The sequence below is a fragment of the Notechis scutatus genome, chromosome 3, assembly GCF_049901735.1.
Source record: "Notechis scutatus isolate UNSWTSFEM ecotype Mainland chromosome 3, rNotScu1.2, whole genome shotgun sequence".
NCBI lineage: Eukaryota > Metazoa > Chordata > Lepidosauria > Squamata > Elapidae > Notechis > Notechis scutatus.
Genome location: NC_142011.1, coordinates 175,553,542 through 175,566,276, shown reverse-complemented (window position 1 = coordinate 175,566,276; position 12,735 = coordinate 175,553,542). Strand labels below are relative to the sequence as shown.

Below are 12,735 nucleotides of genomic sequence, written 5' to 3'. Positions count from 1 at the left end.
AAAAGAAAAGATAAAGGCACTTTTTGGAAATTGAAGTCCAACCAGTCTTACAATTGCCAAGTTTGGGGACCCCTGCAGTAAGCGCATACCCGACAGCACATGGACAGCAGCTCACCGCGGCTAAGGCGAGGTTTTTTTCAACGGCGAGCGTTGGGCGCTTTCCAACCACCTCCTCCTTCCTCTCAGCACGTTTCTCCGGATCCCGAGGGGCTGGGAAAGATCCAAAGACCGGCGAAGGGACGGCTGACGTGCGCAGAGCCTAGTCTGCCCTCGGCGCGCCGCTACGCGGGCTGCTCATTTTTGCGCGCCCCCCCCCTTGACCACGCAGATGGTTTGCCCCGCTCTCCCTGGCACACACACACATATATACACCCCCTCGCCAAAGAACCAGCGCAAGCCGTCGTGGAGCTCCTCTTCGGAGGGGGCGCCTTCTAGCTGGCGCCCGTCTCTGGCGTCCCGCGGTTGGGCCATGCCTGCAGGTTCCCCGAGTGGTTCCGAGAAGCTGCCGGAGCCTCGGATGGATGTGAGGGAGCTGCAGCTGGAGTACCGGGCGGCGCCCCGCACTAAGCGGCGTCCCCGAGGTGAAACTTGCCCTTCGCTGGATAATTCCTCCGCCGCTGAAGAGGAAGAAGAGGAGGAGGAGGAGGAGGAGGAAGAAGAAGAGGAAGAAGACGAGGTGGGGGAGGAGGAGGAAAATGAGGAGGCGGTGGCGAGCAAAAAGAAGCGCACGAAGGGAGGCTCCGGGACCGGAGAAAGTGGCGGAGTTAAAAAGCAACCGGCGGCGGGTCGGAGCGCCGCGGGCTCGACGCCCGAGTGCAAGCAGTCGCAGCGCAACGCGGCCAACGCGCGCGAGCGAGCCCGCATGCGCGTGCTGAGCAAAGCCTTCTCGCGCCTGAAAACCAGCCTGCCTTGGGTGCCTCCGGACACCAAGCTCTCCAAGCTGGATACGTTGCGCCTGGCCTCCAGCTACATCGCCCACCTGCGGCAGTTGCTGCAAGAAGACTGCTATGAGAAGGGCTACGTGCATCCTGTCAACCTGGTGAGTGGGCTCGGAACCCTTTGAGGAAGACCAGATTCGGAAGGCAGGCTTGGCCTGACTTCGATTCCACTGGCAGGACGGCGGTGCTTTCCGAACACGGGCAGGGTGTTTCTGCAATCCTGGAACATACATAGGTTGGCCGGTCTTGAAGTATCTGTTTCTGTATAAATGTGTATTTTTTAAAGTTCAAGTTAATATTACTGTAGATAAGAGATATTATAGGAGAATAATATAATACAGAAGAATACGACAGGCTAAAAGGAGTGTCTCTGTAATCAGTCAGTGAGAAATCTGAAATTTGGGAGGATACAGAATGTGTACAGTATACAGTATTTGTATTCTCTATACAGTATACATACTCTTTAGAATACGTATCTCATACTCTGTAAATTATGTATCTGGCTCTCCCCTCTTTAGAAACATTCTTCCTGCTTTTGTCCAAATACAATCAATAAACTAATATCTGACTTAAAAGAGACATTCAAGAATTTGTAAGTTGAGTCAGTGAATGGTTCATTCACTGGCTCCCTAAGTTCTCAATAAAGGACTGGTTTGTAGACACAGCATTGGTTTTATCTTTTGTATTTTTGATCGTCTGCAAGTATTATTAACACCTTCTCGTGTTCCACACATGAGAATTGCTCCAGGGTGATGAGCAACTACATGTTTCAAAAGACACTTCAACTGTGTATACAAAGATAAGGACACTTTTTAAAAGCCTGCCACTCTTAGAAGTGCGAATAGGAAGTGTAAGCATATCTGGAGAGCTCTTAATTGGATTTGACATTATCTGGAGGGAGGCTTTCAAAGATCTTTTAAACATGTGTTATTAAGAATCCCTTTAGATCCCTCTATGCTTGAAAAATTATCCCTCAGCTTTTAAGTGGCTGCAGCTTTTGTTAGCAGAGTTTTCCCCTCTTTGTTTTCTTAGCATTTTTCTGCAAGTGCAGGATCTGCTTTTTTTTAATCAATGAAGGGTTGATCTATTTGTTAGTAGAGCAATTGGCTGGGAGAAATTAAATCTCTCCTACAATTTCAGTAGACTCAAATGCAAGGATCTATGACTCTCAACTCAGTTTGCTTCTAAAAAGACCTAACTGCCCTGTTAGATGAGATGAGCAACATTAGTTTTCTGTTCTTCGAAATCAAAAAAATTGTTTTTTATTGGTTTCTAAACTACAAAGTCCAGTTCTTTTTAATTATTTCTCATACAGAAATATCTTATTCAACTTTCATCATATTTTGAGATAAGCAATTGGGACCGTACCTAATTATGGCTAAACTATGATAATACATTTTGCCATAACCTTTCTTCATATTTTTGACAATTCTGCTATTTCCATTTTTCCATTTGCAATCCAATATCTATTAAAAACTTCAAATGCCAAAGGCACACAACAGATTATTCTCTAGGCTAAAATAATAAAAGACTATTGTAATCATTGATAGCTTAAGTCTAGGAATATTGAAATTGAACTCTCATTTACATGGCAGTGAACTGTTTCTGAAAATTAGCAGGTTTTTCATATCTGAATTGTATGGGATCTGATTCAAAAATATATATAGGAGATACAGGTGGCCTTCTCTAAACATCTCCAATTATACATGACTGCATTTAACACATTCCAAAGAGAAACAGTTAATATCTTCATGTAGATTTGATTCCAGAAATGTATCTATCTATGTAACAGCAACATTTACATAGACATGTTTGTATTTAATGATTGCAGTTTTTAAGCTATGCAGATGTTGATTATAACATATAGCAGAAGATACTACAAAATATGTCTAATAAATATTTTGTAACTGTGGTATTTTATCAAACTAAGAAAGCCCCAAAAAATTATTTCAAGAAAGGAGAATACATTTAATACTAGAATGCTCTCTTAAAAAATATGAGCACTATTCTAGAAGAGGCATTGTCAAAATGCCTAATTTAAATGGCGGCCTTGACTATGTATATTCATTCTGTAAATTTTTCACAATAACCAATACAACTGTAGGAGAACCAGAATTTATACAGTATTCATTTCCTGGCTTTCCTTGAAGTGGTTTAGTCCACATACATTAGGTTCTATTGAAACAACCTTATTTGGAAAGATTCCTACTTAATGGTTTCTCACCTGCAACCCATTTCACCACATTAGTTTATATTATAATGAAAAATTTAGTTTGTAAAGAAAAAAAAGGGGAGGCATTCTAGAAAATTTTGAATTGGACAAGCTTCTTGAAATTGCTGTATGCAAATTAAACTAATTTATATAACAAAATTGTAGAAAATGCCGATACCTTAAGGAATGGTTTAATTTAATAGTCTGCAGGCCTCCTGATGTTAAATGCATCTAGTGAGACCTAGGAAATAGAATTTCCCATAGCAGTGGCTATGGAGTAGGCACCCCACTTCCAAGATATGGAGGAATGCCCTACTCTTCTTGTTTCCTTGACAGCCATTAAGACTGAGCTTTTCCCCCAGGTGTTGGGTCAGGATAGGAGATGAACTCAGCATTTGTGTTCTTGAGGTGGAGAGTTATGGCACCTGGTAGCATGCAAGCACTTCTAATTTCACTGTATCTTTTGTTATTTGTATATTTGATTGTTAGTTACCCATATTTTATATAATATGAAGTATATAAAGATTGACTTGTATTCATTTAGTGACCATTCGAAATTATCAGAGCACTGAAAAAAGTGACATGAATGTTTTTCACACAACCATTGTAGCATACCCAAGGTCAAAATCTGGACTCTTGACAACTGGTTCATATTTATGATGGTTGCAATGTCCCATGGTCATGTGATCAGCATTTGTGATCTTCTGACAAGCAAAGTCAATGGGGAAGCCAGATTCACTTAACTATATTACTAACTTAACAATTGGATTGATTCACTTAACAATTGGGGCAAGAAAGGTCATAAAATGGGGCAAAACTCACTTAACTAACTCACTTATTAAAGACATTTTGAGCTTAATTATGGCCATAAGTCGAGGACAATTCGTTCATTTAAAATAGATAATTAAACATTAAATAAATAAATAAAATGATAATCATACAATCATTGTTTGTATAATTAAAAAGCACTATTCCTATTATAATGGCTATAATAAAATTATGTTTTGGTCATTTTTATTTTCCTGCCTGATTGAACAAATCAATGACATACACATTTCTCTCATCCATAGGCTAGAAATTAAACTCTCTTACTGCTTTTGTATAAAGGAACTATAGAAGCTGTTTCATTTCCATTTCCACAAAACTTGCTTACATAAGTAGTTGTGTGTAGAATATGGACAAAAAAGTGTCCACATTAAAGGCTTTTGGCAATGTTTCAGCAAAAGAAATGTATATATTTGGATTAAAATAATAATTTTACAGCAAAAGCTTGTTTCAAAGTCAATCAGTTGATATAAAAGAACAAGAATATTAGCTACATAATGGGCTTAAGCAAGGTATTTTCTGCAGAGTTTTTGCTTTGCTGTAGTCTATACAGTAAAAATTCTAATGCATTATATTAGATTAGCATGTTGTTTAATGCTGTTAACATCCTATAGCAAGAAATTCATCTTTAATAAATTTAATAAATTTAATAAATCATCTTTAATAAATTCAAATGTATCGCATCTGATTTTTGATCAAGCAAACACTTCTGTTTTTGTTTTGTCAAATATGGGTGGAAATTATGTTGCAGCAAATTGGTCCTTGTTAAATGTCATCTTTCTTTCTAACATGGAAACATATTTTAAATTCACAGACTTGGCCGTTTGTGGTTTCAGGAAGACCAGAATCCGACACCAAAGATGTCCCAACAGTCAGCAGATTATGTGGAACTACAGCTTAAAATAAAGACTGCTCTTGCTGGATGTGCTTAGCAATTACATTGTCTTCTATCAACCAAAGCAAACTGAAACAATGAAAAACAATTAAACTGTGTTTAAATCCTCCGCTTCTTCAGTTGGAAAGAAAACTGCATTTAAAATGCAATGTGTAATGTGAAGTAGGAAGGAGAGATCTTCAAATCTCAGATAAAATGGTAGCTGTAAAAAGGCATTTTTGCATCATTTTCTAAAGAACAGTCCTAAAACTTTTTGACTAACAAGACATACAGGTGGATAACTATTAAAATTAATAGCATGAACCAAATGATATATGAAGTAATCCCAAACAGTGTTATTTGTATACCAAAGGAAAATAGTATTCTAGACTAGTCCTTAACACAAATTTATAATATATTTGATCTTATGTTCTTGGCAGCTATGCAATAGTAAGACTACTTCTGTCACCTTAGACAGTTTCTTTTTAAAAATCAAAGACAAAAAGATTGTATCTGGTTGCTCCTTCACAGTCTATTTCACAAAAGTGTTAAATCAGATTACTTGTGTTTAAGACAAGTGTACACATAGCCAGGCAATGTGTAGGTCATGGATCAAAGTCATAGGCATATTCTTGTTGAATTGAGACAACTAATTTTACTCCTGTACTGTACTACAGAATTTAAAATGTGAGCTTGCCTTATTCTGAAATAACAAGCTTCTTTATTTATGTCTAGGATAGTTATATGTAAGTTGGCCTTTTATATCACAAGTGTTTTTTCTTGAGCTTTTCTGGTCTATAGAATGTTAACTGTATACTGTTCTATATGCAAACAATATTATAAATGTAAATAATTATATTTTTATACATTATATTAAAACCTTAATTGCAATAATATTTTGAGTGGTTGGTGATAGCTGGATAAAAATCATTGAAAAATTCAATACTTTTTAAAGTTTATGTTTATATACAGTATGACTGAATCTGTTTACAACTAGGTCATGGAGTTTTTTTTTCTTCTCTCTCCCTTACTTATTCTCTTTCTTTTAATGGTAGCTCTCTGAGATAAGCAGGGAATAGAAAGCATTCTGGAATGGTGCTTCATGAAAAACACATAATTTTTCTTGATGACAAAATTAAACCTATTTTATGAGAAAGGAAGTTTGACACTACTGTAATTTTGCTGTAAGCCACTTGAATAGAAACAGCCTACAAATCAATACACAAACAAACAAATAAATATTATATTACATCCCGAAGCAACTTTTTTTTTTACAGAAGCCATTCTTTATTATAGATAGTGGGAAGTTCAGACCTTCTAAATATTATATGGTGGGATTTCCCATGCCAGCAGGGGGCAGTATGAACAATGGTAAAAGATGATGGGAATTGCAGTTCAGCAATCTTTGAATGACCACAGGTATCCTTTGTCACCACAGGAATAAATCAGTTGTATTTGTGGTTTAAGTTAAGGATGGATAATATAGATTCAATTACAGCATAAAATATAAAGGGGATTGTGATGACCCGGGGCGTGGCACAAAGGCAACTCAGCCAAAGAATTAAGTATGGGTTCCTTTATTAGCTCCAACTTTGCCCCCAATGTCCCGATTACCTTCCGGTCTGGAAAAAAAACTCTCCCACAAACCTGCAACATCCTTTGACTGCAGATATTCCAATCCAAACACTGTAAACAGAAAACTTTAAATTATAAATCCAACAAGGCAAAATAAGGTAATAAATCCGGCAGGGTAAGATAAGGAGTTCCAGAAGTGAAATAACATGGCAGTAAATCAAACCAGTTGGGAGGATGCCCGGAACTCTGATAACAGCCACCAAGGCTAGATAAACTCAGCAATTGTTCCCGACAACCACTCCACCCATCTGCCTCTGCTTTAAACTCAATCCCTAAGTGTGCCTTGTGAAGACCCATTTCCTTCCTCGTAAGCCATGCAACCCACATTGCTTTCTTCTCCATTCTTCCTGCGTGCCCTAGGATGAAGAGGGGTGGGCCTTGGTCTTCCTCTGAACCCCCTCTCCCTTGTTCTACCTCTCTCCTGCTCTGTCCAGCCTGACTTTGCCCTTCCCCAGTTTCCTGCACAGCCAATGGAGCCACTCTCCTGCTCCCTGTCAGCTGTTTGTCTTCTTCTTTGGATTCAAACTCCGATGGGGGCATGACAGGGATGAAGCTATTTTAAATATATCTTAATACTTTATAAATATTTTGAAGTTCCAACTTTACTTTATGAAAACTAACTGAAACAATGTTTTCAGAAGGTACTTTAGGAATATAATGTTGGTGACAGGTAAGCTTAGCAAGGTATGCATTTCAGAAATGGAAAGACCACATAAAATATTTTTCTTTTATTCACTAGAGCCCGGGTGAAAAACATAAGGCCTATGGACCAGATCCACAATATCTTTATTAATGACTTCGATGAGGGAATAGAAGAGGAACTTACCAAATTTGCAGATGTTACTAAGCTGGCAGGAATAGCTAACACCCAAGAAGATAGGCTCAAGATCCAGATGGATCTTTACAGACTAGAACACTGGGCAATATCTAACAAAATGAAATTCAATGTAGAGAAAAGTAAAGTCCTACACTTAGGCAAGAAAAACCAAAAGTTCACATATAGACTGGGTGAAACCAGGCTCAATAGCAGTAACTGTGAGAGGAATCTTGGAGTCTTAGTGGACAACCAGCTAAATATGAGCCAGCAGTCTGCAGCAGCAGCCAAAAAAGCTAATGCAATCCTAAATTGCATTAACAGAGGGATACAATCGAGATCAAGGGAGGTACTAATACCACTCTATAACGCCTTAGTAAGACCACACCTAGAGTACAGCATCCAGTTTTGTTCACCACATTATAAAAAAGATGTTGATACTCTAGAAAAAGTACAGAGAAGAGCAACTGTTGCAATATACAACTGTTACAATAAATGGATGCTAAAAGTTGCAGTGGTCAACCTTGTGGAATGCTGGCTGGGAGGGGCGCTGGCTGGAGAAACGAAAGTTATGGGAGAAGAAAGTAGGAGAAACGAAAGTTATGTGGGAGAAGAAAGTAACTGGGCAGGGCTAAGAGCGGAGGTGATAAGACCCCAGCAATGGTATAGTTTTTGTATTAGCATAATTATGTAGATTACCTTATAAGGAAAAATTCCTTGTTCCTGCTATGACGCTTGCAAGCAACCTAATAAAAGGAGGTACCTGCCTTTTGTTCAGGGCCTTTTCATCCCGAGTAAACATTGTGTCCGTGTGTTTATTCATTTACCATGAGAGGCCCAGGGCTCTGAACTCAGACCCTGCCCGTCGCCAGGGTGTGGGCAGCAAAAAACCACAAGCAACCAGGATGATTAGGGGACTGGAGGCTAAAACATATGAAGAACGGTTACAGGAACTGGGCTTGGCTAGTGTAGTAAAGAGAAGGACCAGGAAAGACATGATAGCAGTCTTCCAATATTTGAGGGATGCCACAGAGAGGAAGGGGTCAAGCTATTTTCCAAAGCACACGAAGGCCAGACGAGGAATAATAGATGGAAACTGAACAAGGAGAGATTTAACCTGGAAATAAGGAGAAACTTTCTGACAGTGAGAACAATCAACCAATGGAACAGCTTGCCCTCAGAAGTTGTGGGAGCGTCATCACTTGAGACTTTCAAGAAGAGATTGGACTGCCATCTGTCAGAAATGGTGTAGGGTCTCCCGCTTGGGCGGGGGGTTGGACTAGATGACCTACAAAGTCCCTTCCAACTCTGATTATCTATTATCTGTTATCCGGCCTGCTATGTGGTTGGATCTGACCTGGAGGCTGTCTTGGAAAATGTAAGGGGCTGGCCCTTGTTGCTTCAGCCTGGTCTACCCAATGCAAAGAGGCACCATTGGGCCAGCGTGGTTTTTCCCAGTCTACCCAGTGCAAAGAGGAAACATGCCAGCAGTTTGGAGAGTGGCATCAAGCTGGCCACACCCATCTAATTGGCCACACCCACTCAGCCAACCACAGCTCTGGTGTGGCCCTCAATGAAATTGAATTTGACATCCCTGCATTAGAGTTTCAAATTAGAGGTACAACAAGATAGAAAAACACTAAATGGGATAAAAGATAGGGTATATATGCTTTGTAGTAGTTAAGGCACCAGACTAGACACAAGTCAAACAAGAATTTCAGCACAAAGCCATCTGAGTGTCTTTGGACTAGTCACTCTCTCTCTCTCTCAGCCCAGCAAGAAAGCAAAGACAAATCACTTAGCAACCAAAATTTTGGACTCAGTTGTGGTTATAAATCAAGGACTATCTCTGCCTTCCTCTGTTGTGACTTCTGAAATCTTGCCAAAGAAACTTCAGGCATTTGTCGAGGGAGATGCCAGGATTCAAAAATGAGTTGAAGGGAGACTTCTGCTTCCCCAAAACCACCACTATATAAAACAATTACTTACACACCTTGGCTATTACCTGGACCTAAATCCACATGCAACTGGTTAATGAATCTTAGAGATTGGAAAAAGAAGTTAAAGAATGGAACTGTTCTACTTGTGGAAGTCATACAAAAAGTTTTAAATGATTAATAAATTCCAGTGAGGAGGAGGAGAAAGTAGGCTGGAAAACAACCAGACTCTTGATTAGGTTAATTAACGTATTTAAAACATTTAATTTATTTAAATAGCTTTTCATTTCAGGGTGGTAGAGAAATAACAGCATTTCATAGAATTATCAGTAGGAATACCCTTCCCCCCTTTTTTTAAAAAATGAACTTTTTCAATAATTTGCTGTAGATAAATGCAACAAGAACAAAGGAACGAAGGCAGGCTCCATAGCAGTTTGCTAACTGGCTCCATGTGTGGTTCATAGTTATATGAAGTAGCCTACTTTTCATCATAATATTAAAGATTAAACCTTCTCCTTTTATGTATCACCTTAGCCTAAATAATGCAATATATTTCTTAATTCATTTAATATACAGAGTAGAGTATTTTATATGGCTATGTTGTGTAATCACTTTATTCCCATAAGTAACAAGAGGAACACATGTTCGTATTCTATAATTCAAGGACATTTCTTTAACAAATTTTAGGAACTTAAATTAAGTCTTATGAAACAAGAAAAAGGATGTTTAGGGAAGACAAAAATCAAAGAGTTTATGATAGTCTTCATCTCTAGAATGCAGATCATCAGATAGTGAGTATAATTAATTGATCATTGTGGGAATAGTTTCCAAGCAAATGGTGAATTTTCTGTAATATATTGAAGAAGGCCCAAAAGAGATACCTATTTACTCCTGGATTCCTACACAGAGCACTGGACTGGATTTAGCCTCAATAGCCCAGTCTACTAGCACAATTCCAAGCTGCCACCCACTTCTATGTTGTGAACAATGAATGTTTTGAACATCTGAAAATGTTTTATCTTTAAAACCTAACTTTCATGTGCAAATTAACTCTGAACTTATACATATTATTTCATCTTCAATTACAGAGATTTAAAAAAAATTGCAAACATATTGCTTGTCCTGTAAGTTAGCAAGACTGATTTTGACAATCAAATCTAAATGTTTTAACCTCTGGAAATGATTAATATTCTTTGTTATTTATTTGTTTGAAAATCAGTTATATTAACATTGTTTAAGATTTTTTTAAAAATCATAAAAAAATTAAGTTAAAACCAAGGTGTGCTTAAAAAAATAGAAAGCTGAGATGAAATGTTGGAGACCCCACCCTCCACTGCTCCTACCAAGAATTGCAATCAATCAAGATTCCTCTTCCCAGGTAGATCCACGGTTGTCTGAGGGTCATTCCTAGTAGCTGCCATTTGTACAGCCAAAATACCACATACAATTGCTTAATTAAGCCAAGCTTAATTAATTAAGCTTAATTAAACAAAAAACAAGAACAACCAACATCAAAGAAAAGTTTTAACCCAGATAATACTAAGATGTTTGTTTTATATACTATATATTAAAAATTCAAAAACAAAAGAAATGGCACCACAATGCTACTAAAATCAGAAAACAAAATGAATAGAATAGAATAGAATAGAATAGAATAGAATAGAATAGAATAGAATAGAATAACTTTATTGGCCAAGTGTGATTGGACACATAAAGAATTGTCTCCAGTGCATAAGCTTTCAGTGTACATACAAACAAGAAAGTAATATAATCATAAGATACTAATAAGAGAAGAAAGTAGAAAAGATGAGAAGTATAATAGTAATACAGTCATATTACATGGGTAAATATCCTTAGACATAAGACTGTACTGTGGTAATTAGGTGTTCAGCAGAGTGATCAGTTAAAATGAGCACTTATATAATACCGTGTTTCTCTTATAATAAGGCCGGGTCTTTTTTTTTTTTTTTTTTTGAGCACCGAAAAAATGGCTAGGCCATCTTTTCGGGGGTGACTTAATTCCCCCCCTTGCATCTTCGGGCGGGCGAGCGGCGACGGCTTGGATGTTGACCTAGGCGTTGGTGAGGCACTTTGTATCGGGGTCAATGCAGGCAGCACCATATCCGGGTGTGCAACAAAAGTACTTCCTAACGGCAAGCCCCCCACCATTTCTCCCCCCATTTCGCATGTTTTAATATAGGCCTTAATTTGGGGGGGGAGGGGCTTAATTTCATTTCATGCCTATAAAACATGCTGGGACTTCCTATTGGGGGAGGCCGTATTGTTGGAGAAACAGGGTAGTTGTTTATAAATAATAAATATTGTATAATATTCATTATATAACATTTCATGTTCTCTATATCCCTTTTATCACAGTACTGTTTTTTTTAATGGGAGTAGCCCAGAGAAATGTCACTGGGAGCTATATCTAAATTGTCGTTGTTCTCTTTACAGGTGAAAAAAGGCTAAACCTAGTCATAACTTGTACATTAAAAGCAATTTAGGGTTAGGGTTAGGATTAGGGTGACGTGGACAAAACTATAGTGATTCCACACAAATCATAACAGTCATGTAAATGAAGTAATTTATGTCAGTCTCACCACATGACTGATGCAAATTATATAATTCAAATCACTTGCACAATTATGCCATTATTCATGAAGCATCACTTGTACCCTTGTCCCCACCCACCAAATGGTCTTCTACTACTACTACTACCACTACTACTACTACTACTGCTACTACTACTACTACTACTTTTAATATTCTGTAAGAAACATTAAGAAACAAGAATAGAAGACAACAGTGCAGAATAATGCATGTAAATGTTCAATCATATTATATACAACAATCATTTTTAAACATGTCATGCATATTTTTGGATATGTGCCAAACTTTTGAAAAAAACATTGCAACTTTGAAAGGCAACAAGTGTAAAGTAGTAAATTAAAGTATTGGATTCAAACTCTGGAAAGTTTCAAATTGCTGAAGTTCAAATTGCTATATATCAAGGAAGTTTCCTGGATTGAATCCCCATATTTCTACGTAATTCACAGAGTTCCAGTTCACAATGGTTTGAATAATAAGCCACCACCAAACAAAGAAAAGAATTATGTTCGAAATCATGATTTTCTTGGATGTATTGTGGGATACTGATAAATAATGATCTTTAGTGCACTCAGTGGTACTTTTGTTCTTGTTACTGTCTCAAAGCCATTGATGGGGAGATTAAAATCACCTAGTAAGAGTAAATAGCAATAGATATCATGAATCAAGACTGCCCTCTGGTGTGTATTGTATAATTCTTCTTTAATTACATTGTTTTATTACATTTTAGTTTTATTTTTTTTAATCAATTTAATTGCTTGCACCAATTAGTAAAAAATACTAGACAAATGTCACATCTTCAAATGTGAATGGAAATGATTGGGCTTGACAGCTAACTATATTTTAAAAATTAGTTTTTAGCAGATAAACTGGCAAAATGTAACTATTTATTC

The 12,735-nt window shown here is 37.7% G+C and overlaps 1 protein-coding gene across 1 annotated transcript; it reads left to right on the top strand.

The window, feature by feature from the left end:
• The first annotated feature begins 306 nt into the window (after positions 1-306).
• MSC (musculin) lies at positions 307-6,046 on the top strand. The gene is made up of 2 exons (XM_026688824.2): positions 307-1,039; positions 4,790-6,046. Exons 1-2 carry the CDS (start codon positions 329-331, stop codon positions 4,874-4,876), a joined length of 798 nt encoding a protein of 265 aa, XP_026544609.2. The 5' UTR covers positions 307-328; the 3' UTR covers positions 4,877-6,046.
• The last annotated feature ends 6,689 nt before the right edge of the window (positions 6,047-12,735 follow it).